At 40.6% G+C, this 19,407-nt stretch overlaps 1 protein-coding gene across 6 annotated transcripts in view; it reads right to left on the bottom strand.

The window, feature by feature from the left end:
• FREM1 (FRAS1 related extracellular matrix 1) overlaps window positions 1-19,407 on the bottom strand; it is a 169,150-nt gene that overhangs the window by 88,156 nt on the left and 61,587 nt on the right. For all 6 annotated transcript variants that reach the window (XR_005532548.1, XM_039256582.1, XM_039256583.1 and 3 more), the window contains exons 11-16: window positions 19,174-19,367; window positions 18,392-18,485; window positions 16,931-17,098; window positions 11,855-12,063; window positions 8,536-8,629; window positions 4,632-4,884 (exon numbers count right to left, since the gene is read on the bottom strand). Coding sequence is in view for 5 of the 6 variants with exons in the window: in XM_039256582.1 (XP_039112513.1) it covers window positions 4,632-4,884; window positions 8,536-8,629; window positions 11,855-12,063; window positions 16,931-17,098; window positions 18,392-18,485; window positions 19,174-19,367 (1,012 nt within the window). In the remaining variant the exon portion in view is untranslated. The remainder of the gene's footprint in view (window positions 1-4,631; window positions 4,885-8,535; window positions 8,630-11,854; window positions 12,064-16,930; window positions 17,099-18,391; window positions 18,486-19,173; window positions 19,368-19,407) is intronic.

Raw genomic sequence — 19,407 nt, 5'->3', positions numbered from 1 at the left:
ATTCGATAGCTGATCAGCAAACCAGCCAATCTGCTCTTGGTTACTAACTAACAGCACAGAGAGAGAAGCGCTCACCCTCCAGGGAACAGAAAAGCTCTGCAGATGTGTTTTTCATAATTCTCATGCTTCACATTGAAAGTGCCAAGAGGAAAGCAAACATTGGGAAGTTTTGATCAGACTAGTGCACAAAAGATCAGGGACGTCATATATTTTCACAAGACACATTGATCAAATCTATACTGCAGTGTGCTTGGCATTATTCTACCTGCTTAAAATAATGACAAGGAAAATCAAGAGATGATATTATTGAGCAACCAAATGATTAAAGAATGAGAAAACTGGGCTTAGAGGGAAAAACAGAGTTGAAGTTGAGAGAATTAGAATTGAATAATCCAGCTTTAACTTTAGAAGAAGTAAAATTTAAGATGCCTCTTATCTAGTCATATTTATAAGAACATAAATTGGAATAAAGCTTATTTATTCTTCATTCACCTGATAAATATATATTTAATGGCTCATATCTGGTAATTACTATGCTGGGCGCTCCAACAGAGAATTAGGCAGACATTTTGAAAATGTCAGACAGTTCAAAAGAATGTCAAATGTCAAAAGACCTATTATATGTCAGGCACTGACACAAAATAATGGTAGAGAAGGAAATGTAGTTGGGTTAGAATATAACTGATGTGTATATGCATTAAGAGGAACCACATGAAATTGCCACTATTATGTCATTTTTTTAACCAATTAAATTGAAAATTCATGTACCTCAGCCTGAATATGTACAGGGGGCTGAGGGTGAAGAAAGATGAAAGTACTGGCTGACAGTGGCATGGTGGCCAGGAACACATGGCTGGGAAAGTCAGGGAAGTTTTTTTCCAGATGGGTCTGCTGGCTTTATACTATGCATTAAATGATAATTAGTTTACCAGGCAGATGAGGCAGAGAATTGAGATGGGGGAATGAGGACATGCAGGAAGAGAAGTGGAAAAATCATTCTAGGAAGAGTAGAGAGTGTGTTTTTTTTTTTTTTTTTAAGGCAAACAGGGGTGCCTGGGTGGCTCAGTTGGTTAAGCGTCCAATTTCAGCTCAGGTAATGATCTCACAGCTCATGAGTTTGAGCTCCACGTCAGGCTTTGTGCTGACAGCCTGGAGCCTGCTTCAGATTCTATGTCCCTGTCTTGCTCTGCCTCACCTCTGCTGGTGCTCTGTCTCTCTCTTGCGCTCTCTCTCTCTCTCAAAAAAAAAAAAAAACATTAAAAAATGTTTTTAAAAAACAAACATAGTTCCTTCCATAACTGTAATTTCGACCTAGTGGAAGCATAGGTACATTTACAGAAAAACAGAAAAACCAGGCTGAGCATCTGGTCACAAAAAAGGCTACAATATGGATGGGCAAGTCTCTACTTTGAATGGAGTATAGTCTAAGGATATGATTTATACTTAAAACTGTTAACTGTGGCATTATTAGAAAAATTTTTTAAGTTTATTTATTTATTTTGAGAGAGAGAGAGCATACACAATTGGGGAAGGGGCAGAGATAAGGAGAGACAGAATCCCAAGCAGGCTCTGTACCATCAGCACAGAGCCCAATACGGGGCTTGAACTCACAAACCATCAGATTGTGACCTGAGCAGAGATCAAGAGTTGGATGCTTGCTTAACTGCACCACCCAGGCAGCCTTAAAAAATTTTTTTCTGATAACTTTATGTTTAATGTTGGGAGAATAGCAAATTAATCATGTAACTTTACATCATAAGATATTATTCAATTACTAAAACTTACATTTACAATAACTTTATATAACTTTAAAATATTAATAAATATTTTAATAAACGTTTTAGCTGATAATCTCAATGAAAAAAGTAATCAATAAAACTACACAGACATGATTGCAACTGTGTTAAAAATTATGATTAGAAAAAAAGAAAACAAAGTACTGAAATGTTAACAGTGATAATCTCTGAGAGATAAACAGGCGATTTTTCAAAATTTCAGAATGCGTTTCCATACTTCCCAAGTTTTTTGAAATGAGCATGTAGTGTTATTTTTATCCTCACAGAAAGCAAATAATAATGGTGACAAAATTATCCTCAGGTTGCCTTTATAATCAACACAGAGAGGCAAGTGCAGAGCCACTGAAATTTCAGGTCCCATAGTAATGTGGTTCCTTACAGTCTTTCCCACGCATGCTAAGTCACTACCAATTGAGCAATTGGGTAAACATTACATGGAAACATCATTCAAATAACAGACGGTCTTTTGAATTGGCACTATTTCTGCTAATTTAGTAACATAACAACAATAACAACAAAACATCTACCTGTAGTGATTTGTCTGGTGTCCTAGAAGGTCTCATGAAAAAACTTAGTCGACCCGCCCTTACGTGGACGTCACACCAGAAGAGATTTATAAATATGTACACCTGTTGTTTAGCACTTGGAGCAGGGTACTAGCAGAGACAGGTTCATCTCACCCCTAATTTATCTCTGCGTGAGCCGGCCACAAATGTCAAAATCATGTAAGAATCAATAGTCGTTGGTCTTTGGCCCCTTTTCTGCCAGTCTGTATGAGATCTACTGGGGAAATCAGAATGACGCACCTAGTTGTGGACTCTTCAGAGACCTTGACCATGTGGACTATGCCCCCCAGAGCAAGGATGCAAGCAGGGAACCCTTCCCAAGACTGAACATACTTAAGAAGATAAAGAGAGGAGCACCCAGGTGGCTCAGTTGGTTAAGCATCTGACCCCAGCTCAGGTCATGATCTCATGGTTTGTGGGTTCAAGCCCCGTGCCGGGCTCTGCGCTGACAGCTCAGAGCCTGGAGCCTGCTTCGGATTCTGTGTGTGTGTCTCTCTCCCTCTGCCCTTCCCCTGTTTGCTCTCTGTCTCTCTCTCTCTCAAAGATAAATGAACATTAAAAAAAGAAGAAGAAGATAAGGAGATACCATTTTCTTAAAAAATGTCTGGGGCCTCCTGGGTGGCTCAGTGGGCTAAGCATCTGCCTTTTGGTTTTGGCTCAGGTCATGATCTCACAGTTCATGTGATCGAGCCCCGCCCTAGGCCCTTTGCTGGCAGCCTGCTTGGGATTCATTCTCTCTCCCTCTCTCTCTGCCCCTCTCCCACTCATGCTCTGGTGCACTCTCTCAAAATAAATAAACATGAAAAAAATTACATATATATATTTATATATAAATGTCTGGCAGAGTGATTACAAAGTGCCATATTAATTGGCCATAAAACAACTGGTATCTTAATAAATCATTGTTTTCCAAAGTATATGTAAAATATTATTTTGGGGCACCTGGGTGGCTCAGTCAGTTAAGTGTCTGACTTTGGCTCAGGTCATGATCTCATGGTTCATGAGTTCTGTGCTAGCAGCTCAGAGCCTCGAGCCTGCTTCAAATTTTGTCTCCCTCTCTCTCTGCCCCTGCACTGCTCGTGCTCTGCCTCCTTCTCTCTCCCAAATTAAGTAAAACATTAAAAAACTTTTTAAAATATTATTTCATAATACTCCCCCCCATTTCCAAATTAATCGTTATCTTTCTCAATCTCCCCACCCTGAGTCCCCACGCACTACTTGTATTCCCCATGTTTTTTCAAATAAGAAAACAATTTGAATTCTGATACTTCTTATTCTCTCTACCACTCACCTGGCCTTATACACCCCATCATGCTTCCCCATGAAACCCACAGATGAGAGTGACGTATGGATTAGTACACATGAAATTGTAACAGAGGGCAATAAGAGATAACCAGAGGAAGGATACGATGTTATTACTGAGGAGGTGTCCTCAACCCAGAGATCAGAAGGCATGCTAGGGGCAATGACTAATGAGGTATAGATATGTGATGCTATCATCTTCGCATGTGAGAGGATCTGTCCATCCATTTAAATTCAAAGCCCTTCACAGCTGAGTCTGGATTATACTCCTTTGCAGCTCAAAATGCCTAGCACCATGCCTTGCAGATAACAGAGACTGAATTAATGTTTTCTCCATTTGGATATTTCACATGGGGAACAAATGCCATCTGGGTAACAATATAATGTGATGCCGGAAATGAAATCACGATGCTAATAAATAAGCATTTACTGTATCACTATTTGGGATCCCCCAGTGTGTGGTGCTGTAGCCATCACACGAAGTGTAAGATAGTACAATGGCTTTTTCAGGAACTCAAAAGGCAGAGAAGTTACTTCTTAGGAACTAGCTGGTGATCGTGTAAACTTTTAAAATTAATAATATAATTATCCTAAGGAGCTAACTTCAGGCATTTCTGTTATGATTCATGGGTCCCAAAGATGTGACGGTCAAATAAAATCTCCTTCAAATGGATCAAAAAGGGAATGCAGACAACCCCAGGGTGACCTGAAGGTCTATGTGGAAGCATCAAGAACAAAGCAGCAATAATACATGTTCCTTCTCCACTCTTTGAAATTGGTTATATTACTGGGATCAGAAATCCTCCTAAAAATGGTGATTCTACTTAAAAAATGGGATACAGGCTGCTCCGACTTCTGTTTCTTTTTTAATGAGAGCAAGCACTGAGCCCCCGGCAAGGAGTGGCATTAAGACTCTGTTGAGTTGTTGCATCCGCTCATCCACACTGATCACCGTGCTGTCACTCACCCGTGTGCTTGTATGTCACAGCCCCCAAGATGACATCTCCCTGAGAGAACCGATCCACTGTGACTCCGCCTTTCCTCACCAGCCCGTGCTGGGGTGCTCGGGCAATCACAAACATCAGTCTCAAGTCGTCACTGTCCGCATCAGTAGCAGAAATGTATTCAGATGTAATGACCACCTCGTCGCCCTCTGAGCAATGCATCATGGGAATGAGGTCAGCCTTGAGGATTGGTGGCTCATCATTGACGGGGAATACCTAGGGGGGAACAATGCATGTTTTCAAGAAAAAGAAAGCGATGACAAATTGCCCAGCTGGTTACCCATAGCTCATAGTCGGAATGACAGGCATTTTCGATCTTTCAGACACATGAAACAATAGCCATGGAATTTGGCCAAGCTGGCTGTATCTTCCCCATATGAACCATCTTGGAAGAAATGGCCAACATGGGAAACATTTTAGGTAGGAATGGAAGAGTATGGTTATGGTTTGGGACTCAGAGCTCTCATTTGTTTCCAGACAGACAAAACATAAATGTAATACAAAGCAGTCTTCTCTAAAGTCCCCATCGTCTTTCGTTAAATTCACACATATTCTGGAGGAAATTTAGTCCTTGTGGTCTGATGCATTTATATTTACCACATCAAAGTTATTTATATTTCAAATTATTTGGTGATCACAAAGCTTTCCTCTCTGCCACCCAGGAAGTTTCTCTAAACTTAAAATAAGCAGCTGCATTTCGAACATTTTGAGTTCACTCTGAAACTCCATAACGATGAAATCAATCCCAGATTTTAACTAGACAAAACGTTTTTCTCTCATCATTGTGAACAAAAAGCTCCAAGTAGAAAGGAAAGAAGAGCAATATGGGATCACTCTGGCTCTCTGAATCTAACAGGATGATGCAGACACCTGAAAAGGCAAGTCTTTTAAATCGAAATGAAGGACATTCTGACTCTGAGTTCACAGTCGCAACTTGGTGTGTGCTCTGCAAGTCTGGTTATCAGGTCCAGCCTGTGGATACTGTCAACCCCCACATTTCCAACTCCCCTTGTTTCCACCAGGGTAATCTTTTAAAAAGGTGGCTTTCATCACCCTGGTTTCTCTGCAGATCATGTAAACCTTTCATCTTTTACAATGTGGCTTTCAGGGCTCCTGAGTGGCTCAGTCCGCTAAGTGTCCAATTCTTGGTTTTGGCTCAGATTATAATCTCATGATTTGTGTTGGAGCCCTGCATGGGGCTCTGGACTGACAGTGCGGAGTCTGCTTCGGATTCTTTCTCTCCCCCTCTGTCTCTCTGCCTCTCCCTTGCTCGTGTTCTCTCTTTCTCTCAAAACAAACAAACAAACAAACAAACAAACAAATAAAGTGTGGTATTCATCAGGTTACGCCTTATGGGGACCTTCAATGCCTTCATAGCACTGCTCCCAGGATGTCTGAGGCCTTGTTTAGTGCACTTGGGCGCCTTTGCCTCTCTTTTCACCTGAAGACCCTGAGATGCTTCTATCTCTGGTCTCTGCATCATCTCTGCATGCTCTCTCTGCCCTGTGGCTCAGTAGCCTCTGCCCCAGCTCTTCCCTCGGGGTCTCCTATTTTTCAGGGTACATGTGGATTCTTCAGGGAAAACCTGAACAACTCAGACTCACTGAGAGACATCCACCATTTACTCTCTTTCAGCATCCCATTTATTGGTAGAACACATCCACATTTTAATTATTTCAGTGATAATCTTTTTTTCTCCTTCCTTTTATTTTTTTTCAAGAACTCCCTAATAAGCTTAATTCTTAATAAAACTTATTTATTCATTCATTCATCTTTTACATTTAAAAGATCACAAAATATTTCATTCTGGGAATATAAACTCTATTTCTTAATGTCTTACAAGAAAGAGATTGAATATTGGCATGAACACAGAGCATTTTTAATTTCAGAAGAAGATATTTCAATGATAATCTTTAATGTCTGCCTGTATCCCCTGCCTATAAGCTCTAACAAGACAGAGGCATTCTTTGTCATGTTCATCATCATACCCCAAGCATCTGGCATAGGAACTGGCATGTAGAAGGGACTTAGGGTTTTGGGTATTTTTTTTTAACATTTATTTATTTATTTTATTTTTTATAAATAGTTTATTGTCAAGTTGGTTTCCAACAACACCCAGTGCTCATCCCAACAAGTGCCCTCTTCCATGCCCATCACCCCCCCTCCCCCCGACACCCATCAGTCCTCAGTTTGTTCTCAGCATTCAAGAGTCTCTCATGGTTTGCCTCCCTCCCTCTCCCCCACTATTTCCCCCCTTCTTCCCCTCCACGGTCCTTCGTTAAGTTCCTCCTATTCCTCCTATACGTGCAAACATATGGTAGTTGTCCTTCTTTGCCTGACTTATTTCACTCAGCATAACACCCTCACATTCCATCCATGTTACTATACATGGCCAGATTTCATTCTTTGAATACTACATGGCAATGAGAAACATTTATTTATTTTTGAAAGAGATAGACAGAGTGTGAGTTGGGGAGGGGCAGAAAGAAAGGGAGACACAGAATCCAAAGCAGGCTCCAGGCGCTGAGCTGTCAGCACAGAGCCTAATGTGGGGCTTGAATCCACAAACTGTGAGCCAAAGTTATATGCTAAACTGACTGAGCTACCTAAGTGCCCCTACAAGTCACTTATTAAATATTTATGGAATAAATAAATAAGTGAAGGTAAAAAGTACGCAATACTCTATTCTATTTTCTGTTGGCTTCATTAGGAAACAATCTCTTGGTTCAAGTTCTCTGAGTGGATTCATTAAAGACCTTCTTTATTATGTTCTTGACTCTATTTGATTAATGTCACCAATACATCCATGATGACCACCCAACAAAATGCAAAATGGCCTCAGCTTTCAAATGGATAATAAAGCCCAAAGAGAACAGAATTGAAAACATTGGATAGAATAAAATCCAATTGTATAGATAATTGGATAGAAAACAATCACCCAAAATTGTCCAAAAATTACCTGTACTTCTGATTGCTTTTAAAAGCCATGTGCTTTTGTCTAAAAAGTAGCAATAAACAGACTGTTTACACAGTCAAATAAATGATTTTGGGCAAGTCATGGAAACTTCTTGAACCTAAGTTTCCTTGCCTATAAAATGGAGATAATTTCTTCCCTGTCTGCTTCTTAAAAATACTGGATGGATGTAATCATTCTTAATTATTAACTGTAAAAATAGCTTATAAACACATTATTACCACTAATAATAATTTCCTTTCTCAAAGGTCTGACAAAATTCAAACAGAAATTAGAATTCGGTAGATAAAAGTAATCAAGAGCATAATTCTTTCCTTTGTCACTAAGTACTCATATCCTATGAGTTTTGCTGTGGACTTACGTGGTCACTCAACAGAGAAATTCAGGGGTTCCCATTAACCTTTATGTGCAGATTTTTCATCATTTGTCAAAAGGGGAAAAGTAATTATTTCAAATCGGTCTGAGAAAGGAGTATATGGTACAGGGATTCACGAAGAGGCGCCACACATGTAAAGCCATGGTTTCTTCCATTCGAGAAGGAAAAGCCCAGTGACATTAGTCTAACCTGGACAGGTGCTAAGTAAATATTTCTTGGTGTTACAGCTCAAAAATGTTAGAATCAATTTATATGCAGAACGAATTGATTTTTAAGTTAAGTAGCTGGATTTGAGGTCAGACTGATTCGATCATTAAATGGATTGGAAGGAGAAAGCAGTATGCCCATTTCACCAGTATAACTTTGCTGTGTATTGCCTGTCTGTTACCTTCAGACAGTAGCTGGCATCTTCTTGCTTTGGAGTCCACATGTTTCAAGTTCTATCAGGAACTCTTAAGAGGCTTCCAAACTGGATATTTTATTTCTATATGAACCAGGGAGGAAACTTTCTACCCACCTCAACATGTAGAATGAAGTCTGCTGAATTGGTGCCATCTGTGACCTCCAAGAATATATCATCCTGAAGTATCTCAGATCCATCATGTCGATACCTGTGGGGATGACATTTGCCACTAGCCCCTCAAAGCCACCATGACAGTAGGAGTTGCCTGACACAAGAGAGCTTTTCCATGGCTTTGGCCACACGGTCAATAAATAATAAAAAAATAGCATAATCATGAAGTCACATATTCAACAACTCAAGTGTCCCTGAATGTAAAAATTGCACCACCCAGGAAAAATGTGGGATATACTTTCTTAATTTGCCCCTAAATCAAAAAGTAGCCCTTCAAGTTGCTACCATGGCAATGGGAATCGGTTGGTCTAGTTCTCCTTACTTACATAAAACAAGGCTGGGGCCAAGGGGGTTACTGAGACAGCAGTAGACAGGGAAAAGTGGGAGACAGTGCGGATTTTGAGGATCCCCCTGCTCCCCTACTTGGAAGCCTAATCTTTCTGCCTGTGCTTTTGATCTACTCAGCTCTCCTCTAAAACTGTGATCTATGAATTATGTATTGCCTCCCTCCTACCATTCTCCCTTTTCTACTTAGTAGCTCTCTTCCATTTAACCTATAAAGATTTCCGAATCTCTCCAGACTTAAAAATAGGTTCTTTTGTCTAGTCTTGGCCCTACTTTTCTTTAATTCTCAGTCAAGTTTTGTAACAGAATTGTCTAATTCAGGACTTTCCATGTACTCTCCAGCCACTGTAGTGATACTTACCACAAGAATCTTAATCTATTCTTATCTATTAAGAATCTATAATTACTTACTTATTACTTACCACAAGTTCTTTTTTAAAATTTTTAAAAATATTTTATTTATTTTTGAGAGGGAGAGACAGAGTTTGAGTGAGGGAGGGGCAAAGAGAGAGGGAGACACAGAATCCACAAAGCAGGCTCCAGGCTCTGAGCTGTCAGCATACAGCCCGACGTGGTGTTCAAACCCATGAACCACAAGATCATGACCTGAGCCAAAGTCAGACGCTTAACCGACTGAGACACCCAGGAGACCCTACCACAAGCTCTAAATAGCTGTCTAACTGAGCCAAATTTTCAGTTTATTAATGATTTTTTAAAGATAGGAAACAAATCTTAAAAAATGAAAATAATAGTTGCATAAAAATTATATATTGAGCATATGTAACATTCACATTTTTTCATAAAAAAATAAATTCCAGAGCTAAAAGATATTTGACTCAAGACTAGTCTCACCCATACTCTGGCTAGGGACTCGGGTTGCAGATTCTATTCTGATGGTGAAGAATGTCCACCTCCCACCCTCAGTATCCCTCCCATGTACTGCCTCCTATGTTCCCTGATATTTTCAACAAAAATAGTTATGTGAAAATTTACTAATCCCATCTTATCATGGTAATACCCCCGAAGGGCAAAGCATATCTAGGACTGCACCTCCAAAGGCGTGGCTGTGGAGTCAAACAGAACTTGTTTCAAAATCAGACTCCTCCATATACTACTTGAGCGACCTCAACCTTCTTGTGCCTTAGTTTCTTCAACTATAATATGAGAATACAGCCATCTACCTTATTTGGCTTGATTGCTGTGAAGATTAAATAGCAAAAAAACATAACTGCAGGTCTATAGAAGAGTTCTCAAATTATATGGGCTGGCAAATATTAGTGCTTTTTTTCCTATCCATCATTCACTCCCTAGTAAGAATTACCTAAACAGAGGTCTTGTTCTAACATGTAGCTAAGAACTGAGATGTCTAAAAAAAGGAAAGTTTTGTGAGGATAAGTGTGAGTAGTGAAAAGAGGTCAGGATAGTGGAGACTGTGAATAAACAATTTAACTAGACTAAACTTCAGGTAAAAGTGATCTTCCTTGGCACAAATCCTAGTTCCTAGTCAGCTTCCAAGTGTGGAATTATGCATTTGATCCCTAATACCTTCTTAAAAATTCCTATTTACAACTTGAATTTATAAGTGGTAAGACCATTCGTATGTCTGTCTCCCTGACCCTTGCTTTTGAGTATCTTGAATGATTTTACAGAGAAGGTGTTTTCACTAAACTTTGTAGGAAAGTTTCTTACAAAACTGCATTAGACAGAAAAAATGAAAGCCCTCAAGGTGAGCCAAACTGTTGTAGGAGCATAAGGAATGAGCTGCTCTAATTTCTCCAAAGGACACAAAAATGCTGGTTCGAAGGGGCCCATGTACCCCAATGTTGAGAGCAGCACTATCAGCAATAGTCAAAGTATGGAAAGAGCCCAAATGTCCATCGACTGATGAATGACAAAGAAGACGTGTACAATGGAATATTACTTGGCGATCAAAAGGAATGAAATCTTGCAATTTGCAACAACGTGGATAGAACTAGAGTGTACTATGCTAAGTGAAATAAGTCCATCAGAGAAAGACAAATATCCTATGATTACACTCACGTGGAATTTAAGAAACAAAACAGACAAACATAGGGGAGGGGAAACAAAAAATCAGATAAAAACAGAGAGGAAGACAAACTATTAGAGACAAATATAGAGAACAAACTGAGGGTTGTTGGCAGGATTGTGGGTGGGGGAATGGGCTAAATGGGTGGTGAGCATTAAGGAGAGCACTTGTTGGGATGAGCAATGGGTGTTACATGAAAATGATGAATCACTAAATTCTTCTCTTGAAACCATTATTACACCATAAGTTAACTAACTTGGATTTAAATAAAAAATAAATAAATTCAAAAGAAAGAAAGACAGAAAGAAAGACATGAACTGCTGTATCCCTAACTGTCAGAGACCCAAGTACCACTCCACACCTTATATCCCCGGCGCATCCCAGAGATTTGACTCCAAGTCCCTTCCCACTAGAATGGAATAAAAATTTACACTAAAGACACTGATCAACAGATTCTATCCCAGAGTTTCCAGTGTTATGAAACTGACTCTCCTTAAAGCCAAGTTGAACTATGTAGGTTAGCCATATAGCTTATTTCAGTTTATATTCATCTAGTTTGGCTATTACCTCTTGTGATATGTACAGTTGCAGCAAATTTAATATTCATGGTAATTAATTTCTGTGGCTCAAGTATCCATAAAGTCATTCCCACTGGTACAGCAAGCCAAATGGAAAGAAAATGTCTGGAGGGAAATTAAAAGTTTGTCATTTCTCATTTTCAACTGATCCTTGAAAGTTTTTATTGGCATGCTGGTACCCCACCCCCCACAAAAAAAGTTGGACAAACTTCTTTCTCTTACTCTGCCTCACAGTTGATCCAGATGAAGGCCAATGTATGTAAGGGAAAAAAAATCCAGGAAATGTTCTAACCTAACTTTTAAGGCATGGAGTTCTCCCCAAGAAAATGTGCCCCCTGGGTTTAGAGGAAATCCATCCAACTCCACCATTCCACACTGAGGCAGTCTCTGTAGGGAGAAGTTGATGTTGTCCAGTTTGGTATCCACATCAGAAACCAGAATGTTCTCTGTGCTGATGACACATTGATCTCCCTCAGCCACTCTCAGGGGGTTGGTAAATACCTAAAAAGAAGGAAGAAAACATTCAAAGCCTTGTTCCATGAGATAGTCCTGAAGATAGAGCTCATTAAATAAATAGAAAACTTCTAGTACTACCTTCATATGTTGATTAATTTTTCAAGAATGTGGTAAAGCTGGGGGGATGGGTGGGCAGGGCTCCTGGGTGGCTCAGTCATTTGAGCATCCAACTTTGGCTCAGGTCATGATCTTTCAGTTCCTGGGTTCCAGCCCCATGTTGGGCTCTGTGCTGACAGCTCAGAGCCTGGAGCCTGCTTAGGATTCTGTGTACCCCCACACCTCCCCAACTCACCCTCTGTCCCCCTCTGTCTCTCAAAAATGAATAAACGTTAGGGGCGCCTGGGTGGCTTAGTCGGTTAAGCGTCCGACTTTCGCTTAGGTCATGATCTCGCGGTTCGTGGGTTCGAGCCCCGCGTCGGGCTCTGTGCTGACTGCCGGCTCAGAGCCTGGAGGCTGTTTCAATCTGTGACTCCCTCTCTCTCTGACCCTCCCCTGCTCATGCTGTCTCTCTCTCTCTCTCCTAGAAATAAATAAAACATTAAAAAAAATTTTTTTAAATGAATAAACGTTAAAAAAATTTTTTTAAATAATTCGGTAAAGGGACAAGTTCATAGCTGAACATCTTGGCTGAAAAATATTTTTTACCAATTTTTTCCAATTCTAAGCACTGATATATATACAAAGAAGCAAGGCACATTCATAAACCTGAAACTATCTACATTTCATTTACCTCAGTCTCTAAATAATGAAAGCAGCAATCAAATCGGTTATTATAGGTGGTACTAAATGGAGAACATAATAATATTCATCACCATGAAAATAAACAATTATAGCAAATTCCCCTAGAGAAAAGAATTCATCTCCTTTTTCACCCTAAAAATTCTTAAAGACTTCAGAAATTGGTTAGAGTTTTTAAGTGTCAGTTGTAGTGAGTATTTTAGAGACAGAAGTAGAGCAGGGAAATTGAAGACTGGAAATGGAAGATTCCACAAGAAATATATTTATTCTAACAGACAAACAAGTAAGCCATAAAGATAACGTTTGATGACAGAAAAACCTACTACTCAATTCACAATTCACTTAAAAGTAAAAAGCAAGTTAGAGACACCTGGGTGGCTCAGTCAGTTATGCGTCCAACTTCGGCTCAGGTCATGATCCCACAGTTCGTGAGTTCAAGCCCCACATCAGACTCTGCTGTCGGCTAAGACCCTGGAGCCTGCTTCAGATTCTGTGTCTTCCTCCCTCTCTGCCCATCCCCTGCCTGTGTTCTGTCTCTCTCTCTCTCAAGAATAAATAAACATTAAAAAAAATTTTTTTAAGTAAAAGGAAAATTAGAAGGGCTTCAAATATTTTATCACCACATTGGTAATTGGCAAGAAGTGTGCTCAAATAAGTCTCAAAAACAGTCAAGTTCAACCTCCACCTTGGAGATTTATAAGGCACATAAGCAGATTCAATGTTCTGAGATCCCGCAGTAGGAAAATCAGTGAACCTTGTTTCACCCATCATTTTCCCAAATTTTCATTACTACATGGAGGTAAAAGCAAGCAGATAGAGTTGGGGCACCAAGTTGAGGGCCCTGCCGGTCCTTTGCAGAAGGTCTGAGGTGAGTGCCCTACCCATGTGAGGACACAGCGTTCTCCAAGGAAGCAGCCACTCTCTTCAGAGCAGCTGCTGCTCCCTGAAAGGAGAATGTTCCTGAGGAAAAAGTTGGTAAAGGGAGCGGTGGGGGGTGGGGGATGGGCAGAAGAAAGGGAAGTGAGCAAGAAGCCATGGCCTCCCCTCAGAGCCCTGCTGTATCCTCATGTCCCCCAGCACAGCTGCCCCAAGGGAGCCCCCTGGATCGTGGAAATTATGACACCAACCATCCTGAGACAGTTGCCTTCTACTCTTCAATAAGCTACTTCCACCAGCAGAGGAAAACATCAAACAAGAAACTTTTCTCCCTGCAACCACTCGCCCCCATCCTTCCCACATGCCATATCTCCGTGTGGTCAAACCTACATTTTTACTGTTTGTGGGAGAAAGAAATAAAGGGAGCTCTTATTAAAAGAGTATTGGGGCACCTGCGTGGCTCAGTCAGTTAAGTGTCTGACTCTTCATCTCGGATCAGGTCTTGATCTCAGGGTCATGAGTTCAAGCACCTTGTTGGGCTCCATGCTGGGTGTGGAGCCTTCTTAAAAGATAGATAGATAGATAGATAGATAGATAGATAGATAGATAGATAGATAGATGATAGGTAGATTAGATAGAAAGAAAAGGAGTATTATTTTTGAAACAAGGTCTGTGTCTGCCAGCCTCATTGATTCCTGAGTTGTATCAGTTAATACCCCACGATGCTAATGCTTTCAGGGATATACTTTGCTACACTACATGGTTTTAAAACATATATGTATTTGGGTGCCTGGGTGGCTCAGTCCGTTGGGCATCTGGCTTCAGCTCAGGTCATAATCTCACAGCTCCTGAGCTCACGCCCTGCATCGGGCTCTTTGCTGACAACTTTGAGCCCCCTGGAGCTGCTTTGGATTGTGTCTCCCTCTCTTTCTGCTCCACACCCCTTACTTGTGCTCTGTCTCTCTCAAAAATAAACATGAAACATTTTTTTTTTTAATTTCTAGAAGAGAGAGAGAGACAGCGTGAGCAGGGGAGGGTCAGAGAGAGAGGGAGTCACAGACTGAAACAGGCTCCAGGCTCTGAGCCGGCAGTCAGCACAGAGCCTGACGCGGGGCTCGAACCCACGAACCGCGAGATCATGACCCAAGCGAAAGTCGGACGCTTAACTGACTAAGCCACCCAGGCGCCCCTCATGAAACATTTTTTAATAAAAAAAATAAAATAAAAAGCAAATAAAATAAAGTCTATATGTATTTTAGGGCAACTTTCAAAAAAGTAAAAGCATAAGGCTAATTTGCCCAAACTCATTCATCACTAAAGTTTCAGTCTCTGCTAGAACCCAGTGCTTAGTTTTTGGGGCCTTGCTGTTAGCATCATATTAAGACCCCCTTGCGGTTATCACTCAACCCAGCTCTCTGTGGGTACTTCACCCCGGGCAACCACTCGTGGGACTGGTCTCACTGGAGCTATTCATTTAGATTTACTTTGAAAGTTCTCAGCTCTCTAAGGTCCTATTTCATTTGTCCCATACACTATAGAAAAAAGAGAGAAGCCACTAGGCCACTTCCGTTATGAGGATAACTATTCAATGTTCAAAGTTATGAGGATAACCTTCAAATGAGGAAGTAACTGTTCACTTCACTGTTTCCAGTTTTCTCCACAGATCATTTTTCTCCAGCAAGAGGTTTGGACTGCTTTGCATAAAACACTATATTTCTCCATGATTGTTTTAGAAAAAGCTTTGGCTTCCTTAGATGCTGGGCTATTTCAGGCATGTATCTCATACACAGGAAGGAATAAGCTGAAGAAAATCTAATCAGATTACCAGACATTCTAAACTATTTTATTCACAGGGAATGTGATGTGGTCCCTGACAGGGAAGGGATCAAAAAATAAACTTTAGATTCTTTTGACGTTCGTGTGAGCTCTTTGGCACGTCGTCTACCAAAAACTGCAGGTTCAGAGGCCTGAGGGGTCAGGCCAGTGATGTGAAAGAGTGTACTCAGCTGGGGGCAGCCTCTGGAGACTGGGGGTGGGTGGGCATGCCTTGTCCACTGCTGTGGGGGTAAATGAGCTCACTGTTCCTAGAGTTTCCAAATCTTTAAGAGAAGTCAGAAATCCAGACTCGATATGAAACTTCTGGATGTTTAAATTTTGTCAACTCCTTAATTAAAAGTGTTATTGGATCTATCAGAACTGTTCTAGGGGTTGGGTAAGTCCCCTTGGCTCCTCACAGTGAGACCTCTGGCCCACAACTTAGGGCAGATGTAGAGACGGTGAGGAGGCTCATGGCTATTTTCCAGGTAGGTACCTGGAAGAGGTCACCTTGTATAGGTTCTCACCCATTTTCATTACAAATGATTAAGTAATTCTACTTTGTCTTTCACTTTTGTAGGAAAAATGAGCCCAGGAATAGCCACACTAATTAAATCTAGCCTTCTGATGGGGTTTGGAACAAACTTTCAATGTTAGGTCCAGCCTCACAGATAAGATGTACCAGGTGGCATCACCTTCATAGTTCAGGTTTAATGAGAGACCCAAGTACTTGAATGCTTACATCAACACTGGGGTTGGGACAGGAGAGAATGGAAGAGCCCACCTTAATTCATTTGAAAAATTAAAAGGCTTATTTAGATTAGCATGCATATAGTTGGTCTACAATAAGAGCAAATAAGCCCTTCTGGTTGCTAAGAGACCCAAAATTTAATCCCCTTCCCCTGATCAACTCGTGGAACAGCAGAAAGGAAAGGAAAGGAAAAGGATTTTGATAAAGCTTTGAAAATAATGCCAAATTCAGCAACTGGAAAATCTCACCCTTTAGAAAGTCTCATGGAGGTGAAAGACTCCCTCCCCATGCTTTTTTTTTTCCTCCTACACTGCAGCTGAAAAGTTTTAAAGTTCTATAAAATAGGGGCACCTGGGTGGCTCAGTCCGACTTCGGCTCAGGACATGATCTCACGGTTCATGAGTTCAGGCTTCATGTTGGGCTCTGTGCTGATAGCTCATAGCCTAGCGCCTGCTTCAGATTCTGTGTCTCCCTCTCCCTCTGCCCCTTCCTCACTCATGCTCTGTCTCTCTGTCTCTCTTTCTCAAAAAATAAATAAACACTTAAAAAGATTTTAAGGTTCTATAAAATAGCCTAAAGAAAAGTTATCATTTCCAGTAAGTCTTCAAGTCTTTCCTCTCTTTCATTAGGTCTTCCTTCTTTTTTGTCTTTCATATCAAATATCATACAAACCTTGGGAACTTGATTATCCACTGGAAGAATCGTGATGTTAAAGCAAAGCCCATGCAAAGTGGCCCCATGCTGGTTACTGATAGAAAATGCAAACTGGACATGTCCCGGATAGAGTCCTATATCTTGCATGGGTGGCATGTAGGCCACTTTCCTGTAGTTCACAGCATGCTGCAAAGCAAATTGAGATGGACATGTGGGTACCCATCTGTAAGAATCGGAGACCTTCAGAGAGCTGGGTCTTCAAAAACCATCGTGTTGACCTCAAACACTGCAAATGCCAACAGCATCCATTTGAAGATACCAAAAAGCTCTATTTTATAAATCACATTTTCTAAAACCAGGAGGGAAAAGAACAAAGAAATTAAGTAAATATGCCAAGTGTTTGAAACCAGTCAACTCTGTAAGAGACAGAAAGCTCAAATTTCAATGCAGCTCCACCAGCAATAAGCTGTGTGATATTGGTCAAGTTACTTACACTTGCAAGGCTTCTGTTTCCTTACCACCAAAATAAAATAATAAATAACAGTACTTAGCACATGGAGTTTACGTACTCATTGGCAGCATCCAACTGCTGTGAGATAAGGCAGAAATAGCCCCAAGGATAGGGGTAAGTTGCTGCCTAAATATTCATCACCATTACTGTGATTCTCAGGGGTAGAGTTCAGAAGAATAGGGGGAAGGTTGGTGAAAGATTTTGGAAGGTAGTAGATATTATGAGTTGCATGTGTCCCCCCTAAAAAGATATGTTGAAGTCCTAATCTCTAGGATCTCAAAATATTACCTTATTTGGGAATGGGGTTGTTGTAGCTGTACTACGTTAAGATGAGGTGTGGTCATATAGAACGGTGGGCCCTTAATCAAATATAACTTCTGTCCTCATAAGAAGAGAGAGACACACGGGGAGAGGACAACCATCAGATGATAGAGGCAGAGACTGTAGTGATGATCTATAAGCCAAGGAATGCCAAAGAGTGTCTGAAAACCTCTAGAAGCAAGGAAGGGCAAGGAAGGCTTCCTACAGAGTTTCAGGGAAGCGCAGTCCTACAGACAGCTTAATTTCAGACTTCCAGCTCCAGAACTTTGAGACAGTACATCTCTGTTGTTTGAAGCCACCCAGTTAGTAGTACCCATGGCAGCCCTAGGAAACTAATACAGTAGGATATTGAGTGACCTGAATTTGTTGGAATAGAACCATAGGCATCCAGGTCTATAAATCAGAGCCCAGAGCAAAAGTCTGTGTTGAATTATAACAAGATTTTGAAATTATATCCAGTTCAATGAAGCATTTTCAAATAGATGTCACATGCTTCATAAAAGTGTGCAAGCAGAAAGAATGCAGACATCAAACATTTGATGCTTTGGACAGATGTCAAAGGCTAACATTCTCAAGTGCAACACTAGGAGTGCCATTCCTTCTCAGAAGACACATCACATTTATCAACATTTAGCATAGCCTCATACCTGAGTGAATGATCTCAGCCCTGGGATGGCAGGGTTTTTGGTTAGCTTTGGAATACCATCCACCATAAATAATTTCCCAGCATCCAGATGCCTACTGAGAAATACAGGAGAACACATCAGCTAATTTTCCAGGCAAGAAACATTAAGTCAAATAGCCCACAACCAAGTTTTCTAAAGCAAAAGAAGCTCACTGTTAGAAGAAATCAAATGTTCCATCTTTATATTCTTTCTTTCTCTTGGGAGGCTCTAGCCTTCAGTCCAGAACCATCAGGGCCATTCACATGACTGCAGAAAGTATGTGCAGAATTTTCTACTTTGACCTCATGAAAGGGAATCGTTCTCCTCATCCTAAAAGCGTTTCCTTGCTATCATGTATATGACACAAGCCTCAGGTATGTTCATGTCACTTTTCTGATTGGGATAACAGAATATCACCATTTCGTGGCCTGCAATATCTAAAACTTATTTCGAAGATTCAAAAAATTTTATTGAAAAGACAAAAATAACATTCCCTTTAGAAAAAAGAAATGTTGCATGAAAAGAGGATTAAAGGACATTTTAAGCTTACCTAAGGTGAAGACACTACAAATGGCAGGTAACTGACCAATTAATACAGCTTTTGAAGGGATAAGTCTGAGATTAAAGTAAATGTGGAATGGAATACAAGTTCACGTCTGACCAACAAAGCAACTGAACCACAGTAAATGTATATGGACACTAGCAACTCAATCCTTGAACACAACCCTCTGTAAATAGCCCAGGTGATGACTTCTAAGTGATACCTGTGGCTGAAAGAGAAAAATGGGGGCGTCGTTATTGTGTAGAGAAGCTCTCGGTCATATTCTGTATCTATAAAATGGAGATGTTTCTTAGTTATGTAGGCCACCTCAGTTTCCTTGACAACCAAATGCCGAGACACTCCAGGAGCCTCCTTTGGAAGCTGGTCGTCCACGGGAGTAATATGGATGGTCACCACCTGGAAAGAAATTATCTATGCCATTAATTTGAAATACCAA

The sequence above is a fragment of the Hyaena hyaena genome, unplaced genomic scaffold, assembly GCF_003009895.1.
Source record: "Hyaena hyaena isolate Hyena2069 unplaced genomic scaffold, ASM300989v1 scaffold_573, whole genome shotgun sequence".
Taxonomy (NCBI): Eukaryota; Metazoa; Chordata; class Mammalia; order Carnivora; family Hyaenidae; genus Hyaena; species Hyaena hyaena.
Note: the sequence above shows the minus strand (reverse complement) of the source record. Positions and strands in the feature narration are given on the sequence as shown.